The following is a 23,817-nucleotide window of genomic DNA, read 5'->3' as shown; positions in this document are numbered from 1 at the left end:
TAAAATAATTTTGTACTAAAAGTTAAAGTCATCCCAAAACGAAGTCTTCATTGACATGTATGAGTTTTCAAATATGCTTTCTGAGTAGGGGTGTCAATTCAGGTCAACTGGTCGGGTTTGGGTCGAACCCGGAATTGACCCGACACTATTCGGGTCAACCTGACCCGACATGAATGACCCGAAGTTGACCTAAAATTATTAGTTTTTCGGGTCAAAATTGGGTCAATCTTCGATTTTCGGGTCAAAATGGGGGTAAAAAACGGGTCAATCTCGGGTTTCCGGGTCAAATAGGAGTTTCGTGTCATTTTCGGGCTATTTTCGGGTCAATTTCGGGTTGCTGGGTCAACCCGAACCCGACCCAATTTTTAAAACGAGTTGATTTTTTGAACCCGAACCCGACCCGTTTCAGGTTGACCCTAACCCGAATTTTTCCAGGTCAAGTTCAAGTCACGTTTCGGGTCGTGTCAAAAATTGACACCCCTATTTCTGGGTGCTTGATATGCCCCTTCACACATGGACCAAATTTTCAGCGTTTTATATCAAATATCCATTGACTTGTTAAAAAAACGCGCCTTGGTTGATTACTTGATCGTGATTCTGACCTAATAGGGCCCAGGTCTTTGAGTGCGACTAACGGCAACTTGCCCCTCATTATGCTTTTGCCTAACTGGTTGACCGATTGTGTGAAATGGTTTCACATTATTTCAACTAGACCTTTTATATATAATATATTTTGGTTTTTGTGTAAAAACCAAATTGTTCTTTCACATTCTCGTTGAATATTTCATCAGTGCCAGTAAGATTACTAATGTCTTGAGCTATAATAGTTTTGTTTTTATATTTTTTCGCGCTTTGTAAACAATTCATAAATGTTTATATTTCTTTATGCTTTTTAATATACATAATTGGACAAATATTTTTATTATTTCCGTATTCATAAAATATAATCGACAGATTAAATTACTCTTACAATCAAGGGCAAAATCATAAATAGCTGAGGATGGGCAATTGCCCAATCTGATATTTTTTTTTTCTTAGATGAATAAACATTTTAGCAATTTTACTCATCTTCAAAAAATACAGTTGCCTATTTTCTAAGAAAAAAATTAATATTTTTATTATGCACATAAAATTATGTATTTCACAATCCTATTTTGCTCATCCTCAAGGAGTATTCACGGCAGTAGAGAAATAAAAAATTTAACGTATTAATTTTGTACGAAAATCCAACATGCAATCAAATAAGAGAGAGGGTGAAGCATTTATGAAGCACTAAGTTTTTTACGTAGAAAACCCCTGAAAAATGGGAAAAATCACGGGGCTTAGCCCAATTTGAATGAATCAACTATAATTTTTGCAGTCGATTATAAATGAGGCTCTTTCTTAGGGGGAAGGCCTTGGCTTAGTGTACATTATATGAAGTACATGGTGGGAATACAATTTAAAGAGTCACTGTTGAGATGTTCGTTTGGTCTGAAGGATCGTAGTTGATAGGCAACATAAGTCGAAAGGACCATAGTAGACAGGCGACGGAGGTCGGTAAGGTCGTTGTCTGACGACGGAGGTCAGAAGGAAGGCGTCAGGTAGAAAACTGGCGACGAGCGGAGGTCCGACATTGGGTAGAAGTCCGACGTCAGTCGGCGGCCGGGGAGAACTCCAGTTTTAAAAGGTATTCGTGTAAAACTCAAGAGTCACATGGAGATCAGACAGAATTTCGGCGTCACTTGGAAATCGGGCAGAGTTTTAGCATCACTTGAAAGTTGGGCGGAACTCCGACATCACTTGAGAGTCGAACAGAACTCCGACGTCACTTGAAAGTTTGGCGGGACTCCGACGTCACTTGAAAGTCAGACGGAACTTCGGCGTTACTTGAAAGTCGGGCGGAACTCTGCTAGTGGTCGAGGAGGAGTTTCTTCCTTCCTCTTCTTCTCTTCTATTCTTCTTCTCCTTCTTCATTCTTGCTTCGTCTTTGGGTCCCCTCTTAAGAGAAATGAGGGGTTATTTATAGTTTGTTGAGGATGGCATGACCCATAAATAGAGGGAGGATCAAGGGCAAATGTGGAGTGGTTTGGATGGACGGTCGATATTGAATCCCTTGATCGTGGATCATTCGTCAGACATTTGAAGATCTTAATGATATCGGAATTTGGCGATCTTGGGCTCGTTAGATTCGTCTCGTCGACCTGTTCAATTCTACTATAAGCATGTCATGTTTTGAAACCTTTTGGTAATCCAAATTGTGGTTTCAACCTTCCAACAACGCTTCGGGTCTTCGATTCGGACCCATTTGGGCTCAGATTGAGTCGAATTTGGTGCCGTTGGTTTCATATTTCTTAGACAATCAGTTCGATTGTAAGTTTGCTAAAATCGGAGTTCATATGATCCTAGATTTAATTTTTGAAGTTTCCAACTTAATTTTTTCCTTGAGATTCATGCCCGATCAAGATATTTTTTTAATGATATTTCAATAATGAAATGAGATAATAAAAGAATCCTAGATTTGAAATCGAACAATATTTAAATATCATATTCAATATAGTCTTTGTTAAAAAAAAAAAAAAAGATCATACATCTATTTCGATTTGCAAATGCTTCAAAAATTTTCGTCAAAATTTATAATTCTTATAGTGACACATGTTACTTAATAATCTAAATATTGTTAATCAAATTAGGAGGACACCCTACTAACACAAAATATTTGTAAACTTTTAATCACAAAGATAGAATCAATATGTAATACTCCACTTTAGAAGCTAAAACAATACCGAATTATTAATCATCAGTTGTTTTACATAGTCTCACAATTTTTGTGGTCAATCTCATTAAAAAATAAATAAATTATATTAAACACTTTTCATATAGTTAAAAATAGTTCTAATTAGAGTCTAATGATGATTTGGTAGACTATTTTTATCAAGAAATAATGGATTAGTTAGATAAGCACATATAAAGATGGGGGCCACCTTTCTAAACAACTTACGTCAATTTCGAGTATGAGTGTGATTAACACTAACAATCAAAAGCTAATCCCCTTTTTAATTTTGGTGATTTCCACCAAACATATCGCTTTTCAATCTCCACACTAATCCCCTTTTTAGTTGTATTTCTTATCACCACTTTTTTAATATTATATGACACATGCATTTAAAATTTGAATAATATATTTGACTAATTCGTCCTTTATTCATATTTCTACTAAAAAAAATTAATTAAGATATTTATAGTTAATAAGTATCCACAAATTTTATTTGATTGACACAAATATTGATGTATTGTTGATATTAAAAATTTTTAGAATGAAATTTAGAATCACCGGAATTATGATTTTAACAAACTTACAGCATATGTAATTTGAATACAAATGAGTACAAATCAAGTACTTCAAATACAGTTTAAAATTTCACGACATTGATCGAAGATTTGGACATTCTCCAAAATTTTGCATGCTTATAGGCAAATTAAGCAGTTTGATGAGATGAATCTAATGATCCTAATATCAATCAATTTTAAGGTCGCTAATGTTAGCGTATATACATTAGTTAGCTTATCTTGTACCCATTGTAATTTACAACTGTATCCTCTACCGCCTATATTAAGGACCCTGTACATTGTTTTCGGTTAATGAAATTATTCTTTCCATTTTATTCTCTCTGCCTCTCCAGCAGCTCTTCTCTCTGTTTTCTTCTTTCTTCCAGTTCTTGATTGCTCTCACATGGTATCAAGAGCCATTTGATAGGGGATCAAGAATCAACTTCTTCTCTCCCACCCACCTCCACCAATCTCGCCGGAACCACCGCGAATGAACCCACAATTCCCGTCCCTCTAAAATTTCTTGTCTCAAACATCAAAACTCTTCTTCCTCGCCCTCTTACCACAGACAACTACCCGATTTGGAGAATTCAAATCCTCCAACAATTTACAGCCACCGGATACGCCGGATACCTCACCAGAGCAACTCAGCCACCGCAAGATACTACTTCTCCGAGCCATGGCACCTGGATGCTTATAGACAGCACGTTAATCTCTGCATTGTTCTCAACTATTTCACCCAGCATACTCCCATATGTGATCACAGCATCCACAGCTAAAGATATCTGGACGACGCTCGAACGTCGCCTACAGCCGGCCAGCCGCTCGCGAGTTATGCAACTCAAGAACGAGCTGCACCACATCCAAATGAAAAATTTGACGATGCAGCAGTATCTCACTCAAGTCAAGACCATCGTGGATAACATAGCAGCCTCCGGTTCAAAGATCGACCCTGAGGACATTATACTTTACATACTCAATGGTCTACCCGCTTCCTACAACTCCTTCAAGACGTTCATCCGCTCCTCCCCTCTACCGGCCGACCTCGACTCTCTCTACTCACTCCTCTGTAGTGAAGAGATACATGTGAACCAAGAACTACTCAAAGAACCGGCCATAGATCCCTCAGCACTGTATGCCACTTCCTACAATCAATACAGAGGTCGGTCCCAACGTCGACCTCCCAAGAATACCAAGAATCAAAGTTCAAATCAAACGTCTCAACCACTGAATTCCAGTCCCGCAAGCAACAACGACAACAACCGTCCCACCTGCCAAATTTGTGGCAAGATTGGCCATCTTGCGATCAATTGTTGGCATCGCTGTAATTTTAAGTACGCGCCGACCACCACATCTCCTCAGCGCGCCATGCTCGCCCAACCAGCCGGACCAATGACGCAAGATTGGGTTCTCGATACAGGAGCATCTACACATCTTACTCCGGATAACAGTAACATTCAACATCCACAAAACTACTACGGTACTGATGCTGTCTCGGTAGCGAACGGATCCTCCATGCCCATTCATCACTCCGGGCAAGGACTCCTCCCGCTACCAGACACACCTCGTAAGCTACGCTTATGCAATCTCCTTCACGTTCCGTCTCTCACACATAACTTGCTTTATGTTTCTAAACTAACGGATGACAACTCTATTTCAATCACTTTTGACGCTAATGGTTTTGAAATGAATGATTCTCAGGATCATCGCCTGCTTCTACGTGGTCGTTTTCTTAACGGCCTATATCACATCAGCACCAGAACAGCCGGCCACCATGAAGCTCTCATCACCAACGTGTCTACCTCTTTGTTATGGCACGCAAGATTAGGACATCCCAACAATCGGATTCTAGCTAGTCTAGCGAATAATGTTCCAACGATTCATATGCCTTATAAGAACTTCTCTTGTACTTCTTGCATTGTAGCAAAGAGCCACAAGCTCCAATTTAATAAAAGAAATTCTATCTCCTCTTCTCTGTTTGACTTAATTCATACAGACGTATGGGGTCCGGCCCTAATCATATCTACTGCCGGATTTCATTATTATGTCATTTTCTTAGACGATTGCACTCGATTTACATGGATTTATTTCATGCATACAAAACAAGAAACCTTGTCTAAATTTAAAATACTATGCAATCTAATTAAAACTCAATTTGGTCGTGTTCCCAAACAGCTACAATCAAACGGAGGAGGCGAATTTACAAGTATTCAATTCAAGACATTTCTTCAAGAACAAGGAATTCAACAAAGACTCTCCTGTCCACACACACCGGAACAGAACGGGACATCTGAACGCAAGCACCGGCATATATTGGAGCTTACCCGAACTCTGTTTCATTCTTCCAACATGCCAGCCAACTTCTGGCCTGAAGTCATCTCAACGGCTACATACCTCATCAACCGTCTTCCGTCTACAACTTAAAATCTTCAAACACCATACAAATGTCTTTACAGCAAAGATCCCACGTATGATCACCTTAAAGTATTTGGCTGCCTATGCCATCCATGGACTCAACCATACAGTCAGGACAAATTCTCTCCAAGATCCAACAACAACGTGTTTCTTGGATACTCTCCAACCCACAAAGGCTACAGATGTTACAACCTTGCCACTGGAAAGATTCTAATATCACGACATGTGGTCTTTCAAGAAACCGTTTTTCCCTATCAATCACAAACCTCAAGCAATCAGCACACTTCCACAATAACTCTGCAACACACTCCACCCCTACTTCTTGTTCCAACGTCTGCTTTACCCGTTCAACAGACTCCCACCACTACTACTACCACTACCCCAGACAACCCACCCGAGCCTACTATCACTAATGACATTATAACTCACAATCCTAATCTCGTTCCTCTCCCAGCCAAACCAATCACACGCCCAGCTCACCACATGCAAACGCGCTCCAAATCAGGCATTATTAAACCAAATCCACACTACTCTCTCTTGAGCGAACCCACCGATCACTCCACCCCTCTCACCTACAAACAGGCAAGCTCGCAGAAACACTGGCAGATGGCTATGGAAGCTGAGTTTAATGCTCTACAGCAGCAAAAGACCTAGACACTTGTTCCAGCTCCAGCCAACAAACGAATAGTTGGATGCAAATGGACATTCCGAACAAAAACTCTACCCAACGGTCAAATCGAACGATACAAGGCTCGACTAGTAGCTTTAGGATATGAGCAACGCTACGGGGAAAACTATAGCGAAACCTTTAGCCCCGTAGCAAAGATGCCTACCATACGCATGCTTCTTGCATTGGCAGTCAATCGTACATGGCCGGTCTTACAACTTGATGTCTCCAATGCTTTTCTACACGGCGATTTACCCGACAATATCTACATGTGCCAACCGCAAGGCTTCGTAGACAAAGAATCACCCAATGCCGTATGCAAATTACACAAATCCCTCTATGGTCTCAAACAAGCTCCTAGGCAGTGGTATCAAAAGCTTACAACTTTCCTACAAGACCGTGGCTTCCAATTCAGCAAATCCGACCCTTCTTTACTTATTCTCACTAAATCTCAAATTCAACTCTATTTACTCATCTATGTTGATGATATTTTAGTGACAGGAAACGATCAATCCACAATTCAAGAATTGCTCCAACTCGGGGAGATTTCCTTATTCCTTCACTCCAACTTTGCTCTCAAACAACTCGGGGAGATTTCCTTATTCCTTGGCATACAAATTCGGAAAACAGACAACGGCATCCTACTCACGCAAGAACACTATGCTCGGAAGATCTTAAACAAAGCAGGATTTGAGGACTGCAGAGCAGCTCCCACGCCCGTCACACCTACTCCCAAGCAAATTATTTCTGATATCACACAATTCTCTAATCCCTCTCTCTATCGTTGTATTGCAGATTCTCTACAATATCTATCAATCACACGACCGGATATTGCATATGCGATGAATCGAGTCTGTCAACACATGTCCAACCCAACGAATCAAGACTACAAAAATCTCACCAGATTGCTTCGCTACATCAAAGGTTCTGTCAATCTCGGCCTACCTATCACCTCTGGGAATCTACAACTTCAAACTTTTACAGACGCCGACTGGGCGTCGGATTGTACAGATCGAAAATCTATCTCAGGTTTTTGCACTTTCCTCGGACCCAATCTAATTTCATGGTCCGTCAAGAAACAGGTTACTGTGGCTAAATCTTCAACGGAGGCTGAGTACAGGGCTCTATCCGCAGCTTCCTCGGACGTTATTTGGCTTAGACGTCTAGCAACTGAGCTCAAACTTACCCAACAGTCTCCGACTCCAATCCATTGTGATAATGTTTCGGTAATTGCCATAGCAAAGAACCCAGTTTTTCATGCCCGGACAAAGCACATAGAGATTGATTATCAGTTTATACGACAACACATTGCCGCCAAGAACATCATCATACATCACATACCTTCTGCAGAGCAAGTAGCAGACATCTTTACCAAGGCTTTCACACCAACACGATTCAACATTCTACGATCCAAACTAACCATTCAAAGCCTGAATGCTTAGTTTGCGGGAGGATGTTAGCGTATATACATTAGTTAGCTTATCTTGTACCCATTGTAATTTACAACTGTATCCTCTACCGCCTAATTATACACATTATGTACAAGTTTATACATTTTACATACAAGCATTATATACACTATTTACAAGCATTATACACACTATTTATAAGCATTATACATAGTTTCTACAAATTTATTCAAACATTATACATATGCTATGTACAAGCATTATACAGACTATGTACAAGTTTATACATGCTATGTATAAAGATTTTACAAACTATGAACAAGTTTATGCACATTATGTACAAGTTTATACACGCTATGTATAAGGATTATGCACATCATATATAAGTTTAAACATAATATACACATAATTTGTACACACTATGTGTAAACTTATACATGCTACATTTAAGTTTTTAAACACTATATATAAGCATTATTGCGATGAACCAGTTAGGCGAGTAGAGGTATTAGATTTGATTTATGTTAAGAAAGGTAGGGGTAGACCTAAAAAGACTTGGTTAGAAAATATTAGGAATGACCTTTCTTTATTAGATTTAAACGAGAATTTGACTTTTAATAGGACACAATGGAGACAAAGGATTCATGTAGCCGACCCCACGTAGTGGGATAAAGGCTTGATGTTGTTGTTGTTGTTGTTGTTGTTGTTGTATTAAAAAATTATTTTATAAAGCAGCAAGAAAGTTATCTCAAATGAAATATTAGGCTTCATTTGGGACAGCTTTCTTACTACTTCTTAAAATAATTTTTTTGTACTGAAAAACTGTTTTAAGAAGCGGCAAAAAAGCCGTCCCAAATGAAGCCTTAGTCTTAGGCATCGTGTGGAATAACTTTTTTGCTGTTTTCTAAAATAATTTTCTAGTTCAAATTATTTTTAAAATCAACAAAAAAATAGTGGCCACAAGCTATACCAAAATGAAGCCTGTATCCAATTTATGTTTGACACAAGCAACGCAGAAGCATTCCTATTTAAAGAACTATAATATCAAATTTGGTAAGTTAATTACAAGTGATTATGAAATAGCATAAACAAAAATTTACGATATGATACGTAACTCATCTTGATCTGCAAGTGAAGCACTTTTGATAGAAGTTATAGGATGCATGATGAAGAAGATGGTATTTTTGTCATTTAAAATTTAACCATCATGGGCCTAAATAGTAAATTTTGAGAGTTAAAAATAAATAGGAGAATTTAAACTTCAATGCCCGAAGGTATGAAATTAAAAAGACATATTTGCCTTTTTCTCACCGAATCAAGTGAAAGAATGTAAGTAATGGCGAGAATGAGAAATCCTTACCTGCAGAGTCCAGACATAAGATGTAGCCTGCATTCGGACTCCAACTAAAATAGGTCATGTCCTGTAGATAGCTTGTGTACAATCTTATATACAGTGTACGTATAATACATACACTGTGTACACAGACGACGTAACCCTTTCGATTGGAGTCCGCACGTAATAATTTCTCAATATTGGGAGAGTAATATAGGGTTTAGTATGATATTATGCATCTTCCAGCAAGAATATTCAAACACAAAACTAGTTATCTCTTCCTGATCAATTGATATAAAAAATGCTCTCATTACATTAAAAATTAGAACAAACTGTGCTCTCTCAATATGAATAACAATACATTAGCCCCTACAAGATAAATATCTAAGCAATAAAGAGAAGTCTATGTCTTACACCCATTAATATACAAGGCAACTCATCTGAGCAATATTATTACAGGAAAGAGCTCTAGGGTCAGCCAATTTTACCTAAGTTCGCAGGAACAATTGATGGCACTAGCTGTTTCAGTCCTCTAATTGAATTCAACCGACTGAAAAAAAAAAAGGAGAACTCTTATTCCCACAGACCTCTTGAAGAAATGAATTGTGAAAATGCAAATCTAACACAAATAATTTTGCAGGGTTAAGAATGATGGGTTCCATTCATTAATCCAATCTTAGTTTTGCTGGAACTTTTAGAAGCTTTTATACGTGATATAAGAGCTTCTCCTTGACTGCCCAATCCGTTTCTCCCAACCAGTTTTGTGCCAAAGCTACGGTACAGTAGATTCAATCGCTGCTCATCTCCATCTATCCCAGCAAGCTCTAAAACTTGTTTTTTTGAAATCAAGCCGTAGAGAAAAAGCAAACCTGATCCCTGCTTTCTCTCACCAATTCCCACTCGTACCAATGAAATGGAATCAGAATTCCCTGGAGTTGGATCATGGAGAGCTGAAAAACTACCAAAAGATAGGTCAGGAGACTTGAACAAATTATCCAAATCCATGGCTTGCTCCACATTGGCTTTATCCACCACCTGCAGCTTGGATTTCGCAGCTGCCGTAGATATGTTAGCTGCCTCTCTGAAGCCACTGAGGAGAGCTCCATGCATTGTAGCAGGATACCTCCTGTTTGTTGCCTCTCCAGCGAAGAACACCCTGCCATTGCCAATGCTCTCTGCCAAAATATCATAATCATCACCAGATGACCCAACAGCCACATAAGAATATGATCCATATGTGAACTTATCTGCTCCCCAACGAGTGCAAACAACCTGTAATGGATCAGGAACCTGAATTCCCTTGGGAGCGAATATACCTCGAAGAATACTGAGAGCTCTTTCGACTGGTTCAGTTGGAGGAGCTTTCTCAAAAGTAATGGCTGATTCACCTGCAACAAGAGCAACTAGAAGAGGTCCGCCGGAGACTGAAGAATAGCTATAGAAGAGAAAAAATTCTCCTCTTTGACAGGAATCTCCTGTCAAATGTCCGAAGGTGTCGATTGAGCCACCCCAAAAATCATAGGGAAACAACATTGCCACTTTATTCAGTAACCCGAAGCCTAATCTATCAATGGCTTCCTGTTTCTGTGGTGGAAGAGGGGGCACAAACTCAATAACCCCCTTTTTAAGAACTCCTAGTGATACAGTGCAGAGGGCCATATCACCACGAAAGGTCTGCCCATCAGCATAAACCATGACTCCATCACAACCATATTGAATTCTGTTTACAGTTTTGCCGTAAAATATTGGAATGCCCTCTGCGAGAGAACGTATAAAGTGGCCATTGCCACCAGGAATGAAGCAGTGATCACCGCCCATCTCATAAGGGTCATCCTGGTCCCAGAAGGCCAAGGAAAGGTCAGAGAGAAGAGCAGCATTGGCATATTCAAGGTTGGCAAGATGCCAATTCAGAAGCATTCGCTCCTCCGGCGGCTCAGCAACGCCGTAAACCCGGCGGAAGGCCTCAAGGGCTTCACCTAGAGAGACATCAACAGACTTCAATTCATCCATGATAGCCTGCCGGAGCTTGCAGACCTTCTCAAGCAGTTGATTGAATGCAACTTCGATTCTAGAATCGACCGCGCGATCAACAGGCCGACCGTCTGGGAGGTAAAGCGGGCACTTATCGCGGACCTTGTGAAGTGGGAGGCCAAGTTGGCGCGCGAGCACACCGAGGGGATTTCCGTTGATGCCAGTGAGGACACTACCCCCAAGGTCGGCGGCGGCGACGACACCAGCGCCATGCATCTTTCTGGTGAGGACACGACCACCGGGGCGGAGACGGCCCTCGAGAACGATAACCTTGAAACCTAGCGAGATTAGGTGGCGGGCAGCACCGAGGCCGGCGAAACCGGCACCAACGATAATTACGGAGGGAAATGAAGCGGAAGAAGGCAGAGGAGGAGGATTGCGGACAATACCAAAATTAATGTAAGAGTATCGGCGGAGGAAAGAATGTGCGGCAGTGACGAGCTGATGGTGTTCGGAGCGGATTGCGGTGGCGGCTGCTTCTTCGGAGAGCCAGACGGAGGGATTCGTTCGCCAGCGAGCTACGATGTGGTTTCGGACGATGATATAGTTAGCCTGGGATGCACCTCCGATGATTGGGATGACGTTAGACTCGATCTCCTCCTCAATTAGAGAATCAACCGGAAAACCGACGGAGATCGCTATTTGAGCCTCGACGTCAAGGTCGCGGGCAAGGCGGGAGGACGAGGACGAGGGGATACGTCGGGAACGGGAGGAGGAGGAAGCGGAGGGGAGATCGTCGTCGGCGATCTGCTCTTGGAAAAGGTCGTCCATGTTCTTCTCGTTGTAAACGACGCCGCCGCTTGAACGGGAGGAATGTTGCCGAAGGGCGTGGGAAGGAATCATCCCTGGGAACAACTTCTTGCGGCGACGGCGCTTCAGCAACGGTGATGTTGGAGGTTCACCGGCGGCGTTAGGTAGAGGGCTAGGTTGTGAAGGGTCTCCAGTGAGGGTAGGATCGGAGTCATTTTCCATGGATGTTCGCCGGTGGGACCTCAGACGCTGCGCCAAAATTCGATGAAGCGGTGAAGAAAGGTTTTAGGGTGATTTAGGCTTAATCCTTTGATAAATAAGAGGCAGTTTTTTAAAGTAGAAATTGACATGAATTTATTTTAATTTAATTTGTAAAAAAAGAAATTTATTTATTATTAAATATAGTATATATATATATATATAATATTTTTATAACATTTGATTTTGTAACATCTATCTTTTTACATTATTTCTAAGTCATAATAATGATAACCAATTATAAATCTTAATTGATGTCCAATATATAAGTTATTACTTAGACCAATTTTATCTTCCAAACCAATTTGAGCATCTTAGGCTCATATTAGATCTCATTAAGTATTCGAAGCCAACCACCGGAACACATCAGTATGCTTGTGCATGTGAATCATTTAGCTAACGACTATCATATTGGCGTCCAGACATGACCACACATCCCTTTTCCTAGAATTTTTGCACAGAATTGATTAACCAATCAAACCTCTTAGTTGATAACACGATGACTCGGTATCATCTTTGTCGTTGTCCCTCAGTACGCCTCAACATTCTCCCTTCAACTCACCATACCATTGTTCATTGGATGGTGCCAAAACCCTGGTTGATGTCTCAAACTTTCTTGCCAACATCTTTAGCTCCTAGTTGACACTTTACCTTTCCTCCCCATTCTCTAAAAAAATCACCCTTTGGTCAAACAATCAAAGCTACCCCTTAATACCTTATAAATGAACCCTAGGATGGTTGAATTATTTATTTCATTTAGTTTTAGTATTGACAAAATTGGTTGCATATACGATTTCAAATATATCCCAATTTGGCTGTGTTTATCTCCTCAATAATGACTCCCTGCTCCCCCACTACTTGTTTAGCGCCTTAATACCCTCAACTCCTTGGCTGATGAGCCTAGTTGATAACATTCTATTTGTTTTTGACCACCTTTAACAAATCAACGCCAACCATTGAGCTCGTCGAAGCACATTTTACCATGTTTTAACCTATAGGTGAAACATGTACTCAAGACCAATCAGTGCTGAAGGACATAAAAGACCACATGTTGCTCTTAGATGGTTGCAACAGTCTTTGGAGTAGCCATTGGGAAATCCACAATCCCCTTATAAAATCCCATAGGCTAGGACTGTGTATAAGACTATTCATAATGGTTAAAATTTAACTTATATAAAGGAGTATGCTCATATCCCCTTCCTTCATCTCTTGCTTTTTAGGTTATTCTTGATGGGTGAGGTAGAATTTTTCTATATAACATACTATTTTTCTTATATACTAGACTTCACCCTCCCTATTATATCATAGACATAGCTTATAAAAATGAATAACATAAAAACTTGCTATTCTTCTTCTCCATCTATTATAGTTGATGACACAAAATGGTGTGCTTAATGACACTTTAAACTTTATTTGAAACTATATTGTGTCTTCAATCTATTTATAATTGCATATTATCCCAAGAAAATCTATTGCACTACAAATTTTGCACTTTTTGTTTTCTAGATAGCTCCCAATCTGTCAACCATATCTTTATCATTTGTATCCATATTTAATGTTTGAGTACTTGATTTTCATCAACCTGATCACATGACGTGATGATTCTTATGCATACTTTTTAGAGAAAATAGAAGAGCTCATTATAATACTCCAACAAACATATAATAAAATATAAAGATAGTTTGTGGTGTTAGAACAAAAGCTAGGTTGGTATATCAGCACCTCTCAAAATAGGATTGATCTAGTTCTTGAACAACAAACTAAGGAATAAGAGGTTCACCCCATTGATCCCTTTCCTCTTCCTCCCCCTCCTACCGCCTATCCATATCTCATGTGGCCCCAATATCATCTTTATGGTTTAAATCATTTGAATAACTTTAATGATTATCATAAGAAGAATGGTATATTCCTTTGTCCACCTTATTGTGTGGGATGACAACTAGGATGAGATTATTATGCCCTTGTGAATACTACCCTTGACATTATGAGGGGCCTTTATCTAATATGGGTCAATATTATGTTGTCCCACAATATATATCGAGAACCTGATGATGATATCTTTCAGAGAGTCAAAACTGATCTTGTCATAACCTAACTTAATAGAACAGATCCTATCATGTTGAGTTGGGATAGGTAAATCCCAAGATCTTATTTTAAAAATATTTTATATTCTCTTCCAATATACATTTAAAACAAAAAGAGAATAAAGAACTACTAAAACATCAAGAGTATTGAAGATAAACTATTCCATAAAATCTCTTTCATTTCATCAAAATCTATATAAAGGATCTACACTACAATATATAGGTAAATTATAGATAACATAGCAAAATAAAATCAAAGCTAGTCATGATGGCAAAAAAAATCAAAATAAAGAAATACTTATATAGACTTAAATCAATTCTTGAACTGCTAATCAATAGACTCCTTCCCTTTTCTAGATCTTAAAAATGCAATGCAATACTATGGTGAGTTACAACAGCTCAGAAGGAGACAAACATTGATCTAAATTTCTAAAATTATTTCTTTCATTAAATATTTTTATAATATTTAACATCATTATAATAATTCACTATGCTAAGAAAATTAATTAGAACATATCAATTATCTAAAGATTCAAATAATAATATTGAGCAGTTAATTAAATTGAAATTCATATTACATAATAGTTAATATCATAGATTTATCTAATATGAGATGGAAGTTCATAGGATTTTAGTAATTCAAGACTCTCAATGTAATTTTCTCCTCTTTTAGACAATATCTTGAGGGATTCTAGCCCCTTTGACTCTAAATAGGCATGTTTTCAAATTTAGATTCTCGATCATAAATAGAATCTTAAAGGAATATTGCCCTTTAGTCCCAACAATTTTTTTTTTTCATATCAAAACTATTCAATATCACATAATTCAATCTCATATATACATTTATGAAAAATCCAACATCCGGAACAACCATTTATTGCTTCATTGGATGAAAGGAATATTGCCCCTTTATGTTTATATTTGAAGAGCAACAATATAATTTTGCTTGTATGAAATTAACTGGTCATGTCAAGACATATTGTATTAATCTTATATAAAAAATCCAACATTCATAACAATCATTTATTGGTTCACTAGATGAAATAAAAGAGATTGAAAAACAAAGTTAATTATAAGCCCTTGAGTTTTCATAACCATTTAATGGATAAGATGACCATACTCTGACAATGATCAATCGAGTATTTAATATGCTTTGATAAGCTTATGACTCATTGTAATGTGAGAGAGGATCATCGTATTACAAACTTTAAATTTTGACATGGCTTATGAATTGATATCCATCATGAAATATTAAGTATTTTCTTGAGAGGATGTATTTCAAATTTTCATCCATCTGAAAGTAGTTTCAAACAACATCTAATGTGTTGCACCTCATTAGCTCCTAAAGGGCCCAATGATCCTGACTGAAAGGTAGACATGTCAATATTGGACTCGACCTAAAAATCCGACCAGAAAATTTTAGGTTTGGGTTGACACGAACCTGAAGCGGGTCGGGTTCGGGTCTGGAAAACCAACCTGTTTATAAAATTGGGTCGGATTTGGGTTGACCCGGGAATGACTTGAAATACCCGGAATGAGGTTCTGGCTGGCCCTGCCCGCCTGCCCCAGCTGCCTCGCTTGCCCTGGCTTCCCGGCCGCGTTGGTGCGTCGCGTCACGAGTCGCATCCCGAGGACAGCATCGCCGCATGCATCCCAAGCTTACGTCCCGCTCGAGTGTCGCGTTGCGCGCCTCGGGCTACTTTCGTCGGCATCGAGTTCGTGTCATAGGCTGCTTTCGCCGGCTTCTACTGCTGCCGGCCGTCGACCCAGTTTTCCTGCCAACCCGTCGTTGCAGGCGTTGTTGTATTCGCGGGTCGGGTCGGGTTGACCCGAACTCGAAGCAGGTCGGATTCGGGTCCAGAAAATCGATCCGTTTTAAAAAAATAGGTTGGGTCGACCAGAACCCGAATAGTGCTGGGTCAGTTTCGGGTTCGACCCGAACCCGACCCGTGACCCGAAATTGACAGGTCTATTGAAAGGCTCCACCTAGAATATCTAGCTCTACGGCCTCTAGTGTCACTTATTTTACATGTGAAAATAATAGCTATTATGCAAGTACTTTCCATCAACGGAACTTGCACTTAAGAGTGGAGAAAATATGAACTGAAGTGTGTCAAATTTTCATACTTCTTTTAAGAGTGGAGAAAATACTTGTAAACTAACTATTGATATGCATTGTGTATTGACAACCCACAAGCAAATATGAACTGAAGTGTGTCAAATTTTCATACTTCTTTTAAGAGTGGAGAAAATACTTGTAAACTAACTATTGATAGTGGTAGCTACATGAAAGTTATAGATGCCTTCACTTTGATTAGGATGAAGCTCACCTCATAGCCTCATCCAAAACCATATAAGATCATTTGGGTAGATAAAACCACTATCTTGAAATGCTTCTAGAGTTGGTATTGATGGAATCCTTGAGCATGAAGGGCATCCAATGGATTTCTTTAATAAAAATTTAAATGATGTGCATCAATGTTATTCCACGTATAATCGAGAGTTTTATGTTATCATTAAAATTTAACTTTATTGGATGCAACATATACTCTCATGAGAATTTGAATTCTAATCCAAATATGAAGCTTATAATTATGGCTCTCAGTCTTTTCTCCTATCAAACTATACAGTGCCAGAGTGCTCAAGTACACATTGCTGGACTACTTAGGTACATATAGCGCTCTCGGGTACACAACGCTGGGGTGTGCAAAAAAAAAAAAAAATCAGTGACAAAGTTCTCAAGCAAGGGAAAGACCGCCGCAACTTGCCAATAAGCAAGACAAACTAAGTTGAGGTCCGTCGAAATAATACAACCCGATTGATCGACACAATCAAATTTCACAGAGACTAACTTAAAATATAAAAATTAATTAATTATTCATATATGATACTACTTTTAAAATAAATTTAAAAAAGTTAAAACTCTTTTTAACTAAATTTTAGTTAGAACTGAAGGAGAAAACCATGACAAATAACGAAGTACACGTTATTAAAAAAATAGCTAATAATAAATTAACCCAATATTAACTAAATGCACGAGACCTATAGAAGCTTATATTTAGAGGAGCAAAATTAATAAACTGGAAAAAGAAGGACATTTCGCAAGTAAAATAATGAATATTGACTGTCAGCACTCCAATTGGAAAAGCTTAATGCAAGGAAAATTTTATAAAACTAAATATTTTTCTTCAGTTAAAAAGAATAAATAAATATTAAAAAAGATGCTTATTATAATTAGAGTTACTCATATATGATAGCATTAAGAAGTCAATTATTTGATTTTTTTTAAGATAATATAGTTATAATATTTACTGCATGCAGCTTTCAAGAAAATTTTTTTGCCATAATAACTTAACAATGACCTTACAAAATATTGCAGAAGTCTCAAATAAACCATAGATTTGGTTGCAAAAACTAACTTTTTATCATAAAAATTTCTAAAGAGAAGCAAAAAAGTAATGTTCCAAAGAAACTGTAATTTTGAGCTTAAAAAAAAAAGAAGCAATGAAAAAAAGTTTTCCAAATATACCCTAAGTTTCACTTTAATTGTTACATAACCGGGAATGTTGGGGATGAATTGGTTGAGCTGGAGGATGATTTTCATGAGTTGTATAATTTGAATGTGAGTCGTATTATTCATAAAATCTTTTCTCATGGTGGTGGAAAACGTGCGAAACATAAATCAAATAAGAAGCAATTTTTTAATTATTTGCATTGTCTATCTGTTTTGGGCTTTTCTCTCTTCGTTTCTCTTCTTTTTGTGCGTATAGAGTCTTTGGTTTTTGGTTCTCGGTCGGTGGCGTGGTTAGTCCGCTTGGTTGTTGCATGTGTTGGTTCTTTCCTTTGCTCGTTTTTTTTTGTTGCAAATCCATTCTATTGATTGCTAGCGTGTTGCAACTTGGTGGGGGTTTGTCTTGCACTGCCAAAAAATGGTGCAATGTTTGTGGCACATTTTGCTTCTTCCTTGGTTTTTCATCATCTACAGGTGGAGACATCTAGTTAGGTGTCTTTTCGTCCATGGATTTTGATGATTGCAGGTTTTGTTATTGTAGCGAGTTGCCCCCTTTTGAGCCTCTTATGATTGTCTTTTATTTTTGATATATTGTATTATGCAGTACTACTAGATCGTAGGTTTTTCTTTAAAGATTATATTTTTAGAGAGCTTTGTGGTTCTTTAAGGACCTGCAATTTTTATTTTAATGAACACGTAGGCCCTGAGTTTTCTCTAAAAAAAAAGACAATTTAAATATATTACCATATATAAGAAATATTGCATTATTATTTTTTCTTTTAAAGCTGTCTTAACATAAAATTTACTTCCAAATTATACATAATTGCATATATAATATTAATTTTTCATTGAAAATAATTTCATTCTCAACCTTTGTCTTTAATTACTTTATAAAAAAGGATTACAATTGAAAACAATACACAAAGCTTTATTCTTATCCGATATAACCGATTATATCAAACGAAAATGCAATTTATTTAATTTGTATGAATTGCAAGACAATTACATTTGTTTTGCATATTAACATTTACCACAACAATGTTTTTAAATAAGAAATTGTAATAAAATGAAATAGAGAAATATATTTTTATAATAGAAGAGATTGTTGGCATATCACTGTCAACAAAATGATTTAAAGGTCAAAGTAATGGAGGTCCATCTCAAGGCCAAGGAGCAATGGCTGCAACAAAATGAGAATTTATGATCAGGTGGGTGGCTTAGGTAGGATTCAGGGTGTGCAGGAGAAGGTTGACAATTGGCTAAAGAAGTGGATGGCAATGATGCAGAGAAAAAAAAAAAACTTTGGTTAGAAATATTTTAATTAAATTTTAAATAAGGTGAAAAAAATTCTAAATTATTTTATTTGTTTTTGAATTTAAGGCAATATAAAATCTGAGTGATTCTCAACATGAGAATTTTTTAAAAAAATTATATGAGATCCTAAAGCAAAATATATAGGATTATTGTGCTAAGAAAATATTAAATTTTATAAAATTTATGATTTTATCTAATTTTTTTGTTAAAATAATGAATGAATAAATTTGAGTGTTTTTTTTATAATATAAAATAATTATCTTCTGACTTTTATAAAAATAATATTTTTTTGTCTTTTTCTTGATCATAAAATGATCTTGAAAATTGAAGAGAGTTTGAATTCTTTTTTCTCTATTTTATTAGAGGCTTGCACTTTTCTAGCATCCATTTGAAAGGAATATATATAGTGTTTTATGAAAGTGATTGTGTAAAATTGCTTAGAAAAAAAAAACTTTTTTAAAAGATTTTTTGAAAGTAATGAAAAAATATTGGCCAAATAAAATTTTTGATTATGATATGAAAAACAAAACAGTAAAAAAGTTGTATCAAATAAAATTTTAATATTGTCGAACATCTTGATTCAAATGTTGCTCATTCATGGTAATGTGTTCATCCCTATCTCCTTTCATTTCTTTTTTTTTTTATTTAAAGAGACCATTGCTCCTTTATTTTAAGTACTTTGTTCTCTCCCTCTTAGAAGCAGTAATGCTCCTTGAGAAATTAGTTTTCTTCACTTGCAGTATTGTTGTTTTTTGGAAGAAGTTATAACTGCTTTGTAAGATACAATTAAATTTTACAGCATTATATGTAGGATCTTCTTTTAGAGAGAATAAAAGCTCTTCCTCTTGAGCTTCTTGAGATTGGGAGAGAATAGGAGAGGGAGAGAGCTGAAAACAAAACATATTTATTGCTAATAGTTTTTCTATTTATTACAAACTACAATGACTATTTATAAACTTTTAATGGCAGCACAATAGCCACACAAAAGAATTCTAAAGAAGCTATTAATGGTAGCATAAGAGGCTACTCAAGAATCTAACTAAACAATTTCCTACGCGACGTCCGTCTTTGTATGCTATTTGTAAAAAAATTTTCGCTCTAAAACTTAATTCCGATTTCTCTGTAACAGTGCTTGATCGGACGCATGTTCTAATTAAACTATCTAATGACCTAGACTATAGTTGTATGTTTTGCCATCGTTGCTATCTTGTGAATAACTGTTTCATGAAGCTTACTAAATGGTCTCCACTCCTGGATATATGTTGTGAATATCCAGTCATATTGATTTTAGTTTCCTTTCCTAATCTGAGACCTCATCTTTACTCTCCCCGTATCCTACACCCTTTGGGTTCTATGTTCAGTAGACCCTTGAAGGTTGATACTGCCACTTATGTAGGATCTAGGCCATCTCTTGTGCGTGTATTAGTGGAGCTGGATATTACTAAAACTTTTTTGTCTCAAATTTGGCTTGGGCCTAAGGTGTATGAGTCCAAAAGGTGTAAATAGAGGTTTTTCTTGATTTCTGCAAGTCTTGTAAGCATCTTGGTCATCTTAGGGGTTAGTGTGCTTTGGCACCATTGTCTAATTTAAATTTTCTTCCGGCTGGGAATGTTAACCATCATGCTTTGGGAGTTTCTTCTTTGGCTGTTAAAGAGGAAAAGGTTGGGGAGGATCCAAGTCCAGTGGATACTTCGGTCCTAGGGACTATTGGTTGTGAGGTTATTCCTGGAACTTTAGTTGAGGGTCTTGTTGTTTCGGATAAAATAAATGTTATTGATGCTGATCAGTACAGAAAAATCACCCATTAACAACAGAATTTTTCGGCGACTTTCCGACTATTAATTTTTCGGCGGCTTTCCGGTGGCTTTCCGATGACTTATTTCCCACGAAATTTTCCAGCGACTTTTCCAGTTTTCTGGCATAATTTTAAAATTTTTATTAAATTGCTTAACATTTTTTCTATTTAAATGATTTAAAAAAATTATTAAAAATAATATTAATTTTTTCCTTAATTTAAGCATAAGGATTTAAATTAAAAATTATTATTTAAATTTAAATTTATTTTTAATTTTTTTTACTTTTTTACTTAAATTACTTAGTTTATTTAATTTTATTTTAATAATTTAATTTTTTTGTCAAAATATAGTTTAAATAAAATAATTTGACATTAATAATACATTTACATGTTTAGCAATTTGGTTGGGGGTGTGAAATTTTCCCCAACCCACCCAGGTTCGAAACTCGTAGCCTGCGCAGGAGCGGGCATACGCAGGGCGTTAGCAGGCTGGCGCAGTTGGTACACACTGGCCGGGTCTGGCGCGGCGGGAGCGGGTGTTGGCAGGATGACGCACACATGGGCGCACACGGGTCGGGACTGGCACGGTGGGAGCCGCGGGCGCACACGGACCAGGTCTAGGGCGCGCGGTTGGCGGGGCTCACACGGGCGCACTTGCCGGGGTTTGCCGGGATGGGTTGCTATCGCCAGGACGGCTGCCAGACTGCTGCCGCCAGACGAGTTGTCATGTGCATTTTTTTTTCTGGCGGTGTAATTCCGCTGGAATTTATTTTCCTACGCGGGTTTTACTGGTGGATTTTTTTGTAGCCGAAAACTGCCTGTAAATTCAAAAATCGTCGGTAAATGATCAATTTCCGCCAGAAAATTCTGCCGGTAATAGATTAGTTTCCTATAGTGGATGTTTATAGAGATTCTTGTATTATCTGTGTTGGGTCTAGTGGGTGTAAGGAAGCTGCTGGTTTCATTTTGGATAATGTGGGGGCATGGATTCTAATGCTGCGGGTGACATGAGCCATATCCCTTGCTTGTTTAATCATTTTCCTACCCCAACTCCATCTCCCCCTAATGTTGAAGAAGATGAAGTATTTTTTTTTCTGATTCGGTGATGCATGTTTCTCCGGCTCCAATCTCTTTTGATGTTTTGGGTCATGCTGATCGTGTGGTTTTAATCTCTACTCCTGTAGAGGCGGCTGGTAATTTTGATTCTATGGAAATTAAGGGTGCTAAGGTTTCGTTTGTTCAGGAAAGGACGCTTTGTGTGGATGTTATTTGTCCTTCTGTTAACTTGGTTTTGCCAACAACTGTTGTTGACATTCCTATTTAGGTTGTGTCCAATGCGGAGTTAAAAGCCCATCTGGGCGCCTTTGCGCCTCAGTGAGTAAATCCTGTGTGGATCATTCAGATTGGGTAAATGTGTCCAACGATGACTTTGATGAGAATGAAATTGAGTTCCAAGATCCTCATGTTAAACTCAATTCAAAGGCAGGTCAATTTTATGATCAAACTATTTCTACTAGTGCTGGAAAAATGTCTAAAAAAAATCGAAGAAAAAATAGCGATTTTGGTTGTGCTTGTGTGGTTTTCGTTTGATGGCGGACTATGATGAGGCATTCCTGCAACCTTGGGTTGGCCTCGAGCTGGCAACGTTGGTGGTTTGTTTGGCTCATTCCTTTACTTTGGTTGGTTGCTTTGTGGCTTACTCTGCCAATGGATGGTCGTCTCTGAGCGGTAGAAACATTTTTTGCTTAGTTACATTGGCATCATCTTTGGGTTTAGCTTCTTTCTTCTTTAACAAATATGGACAATTTCTTTTAAAATGCCCTTCATTATGGCGGTAGAAACATTTTTTGTTGTACTTGTGTCTTTCTCTTGTTATTAGGATTTTGCCAACACATTATTCATTATCCTCAATTCTACGTTGAAGTTGTTTGGATATCAACACCGACATTATATCATCTATTTTTCATATTGATCGTAATCCACTATATTTTCATATGACTAACAAAGAAATTAAGAGAATAATACATTGATCTTCTTCCTCAATTCTTACATCTATATTCTTAAGATAATAATTTTATTAAATTTATAAAGGTGTTTTTCCTAAGCAATAAAAAATGACATTAAAGATAAATCATATTCATATGTATAGTAGTCAAATTAAAGATAACCATAAATTGATCATAAAAAGACATAATAATATCAATAATAAATATAATAAGAACTCTCGAGACAATTTTTCCTAAGCAATAAAAAATGAATCACATAAAATTGATAATTTTATTTTTTCTATTACGGCAATTATATCAATCATGTCTATTATGCTTCTTGTCGAAGTAGTTATCCTATGTTTTTTTTTTGGTATGATGAGCAGTCGAGCTCAATCAATTACTATTCTCAAATCATTTTTCAACTATTGCACTATGATTAGAGCGCTATTTATTCCAAATTGGATGCAAATTAATAGTATAAAGATTAATATTGGCAATCCTTAGGAATTTTTATTAGGATTGATATTCTGACGTAGCACTACGTTCGGATAACAGTAAAATGATGTCACGTGCTCTTACTTTTTACCGCGCGGCCCGACGACCTGACCCGGACCGGTCCCGGGATTGCTATGTATTGGCTTATTTGTGCAGACCGGATATTGCTAGCTAGGTATTGCTCGATATTGTTCGACAATAACGATAAATACTATTATGTCAAGACCAATACCTAGCAATACCGAGCATTACCGAGCCATACCCCAGTTTTGCTAGGTATTGCTTGGCTAGGTATTGCTTGGTATTGATATTGACAGAGCGGTATTTTTCGTTATTGCCAAACAATACCTTGCAATACCGATCAATACATAACAATACCGAGCAATACCCGAACATAGCAATACCGGGTTCTGGTCCGAATCGGGTGGTCAGGCCGCGTGGTAAAGAGTAAAAGCACG

The 23,817-nt window shown here is 37.5% G+C and overlaps 2 protein-coding genes across 2 annotated transcripts; one reads left to right on the top strand and one right to left on the bottom strand.

Annotated features, from left to right (window-relative positions):
• The first annotated feature begins 6,549 nt into the window (after nt 1–6,549).
• On the top strand, nt 6,550–7,833 carry LOC110094222 (uncharacterized mitochondrial protein AtMg00810-like). Its single transcript, XM_020819401.1, has one exon. It carries the CDS (start codon nt 6,550–6,552, stop codon nt 7,831–7,833), a length of 1,284 nt encoding a protein of 427 aa, XP_020675060.1.
• A 1,589-nt stretch (nt 7,834–9,422) lies between these two features.
• On the bottom strand, nt 9,423–12,220 carry LOC110094236 (lysine-specific histone demethylase 1 homolog 1). The gene has a single exon (XM_020819420.2). It carries the CDS (start codon nt 12,134–12,136, stop codon nt 9,776–9,778), a length of 2,361 nt encoding a protein of 786 aa, XP_020675079.1. The 5' UTR covers nt 12,137–12,220; the 3' UTR covers nt 9,423–9,775.
• Between the last annotated feature and the right edge of the window lie 11,597 nt (nt 12,221–23,817).

The sequence above is a fragment of the Dendrobium catenatum genome, unplaced genomic scaffold, assembly GCF_001605985.2.
Source record: "Dendrobium catenatum unplaced genomic scaffold, ASM160598v2 fragScaff_scaffold_85, whole genome shotgun sequence".
Classification (NCBI taxonomy): domain Eukaryota; kingdom Viridiplantae; phylum Streptophyta; class Magnoliopsida; order Asparagales; family Orchidaceae; genus Dendrobium; species Dendrobium catenatum.
This window is presented reverse-complemented; position numbering and strand designations above follow the sequence as displayed.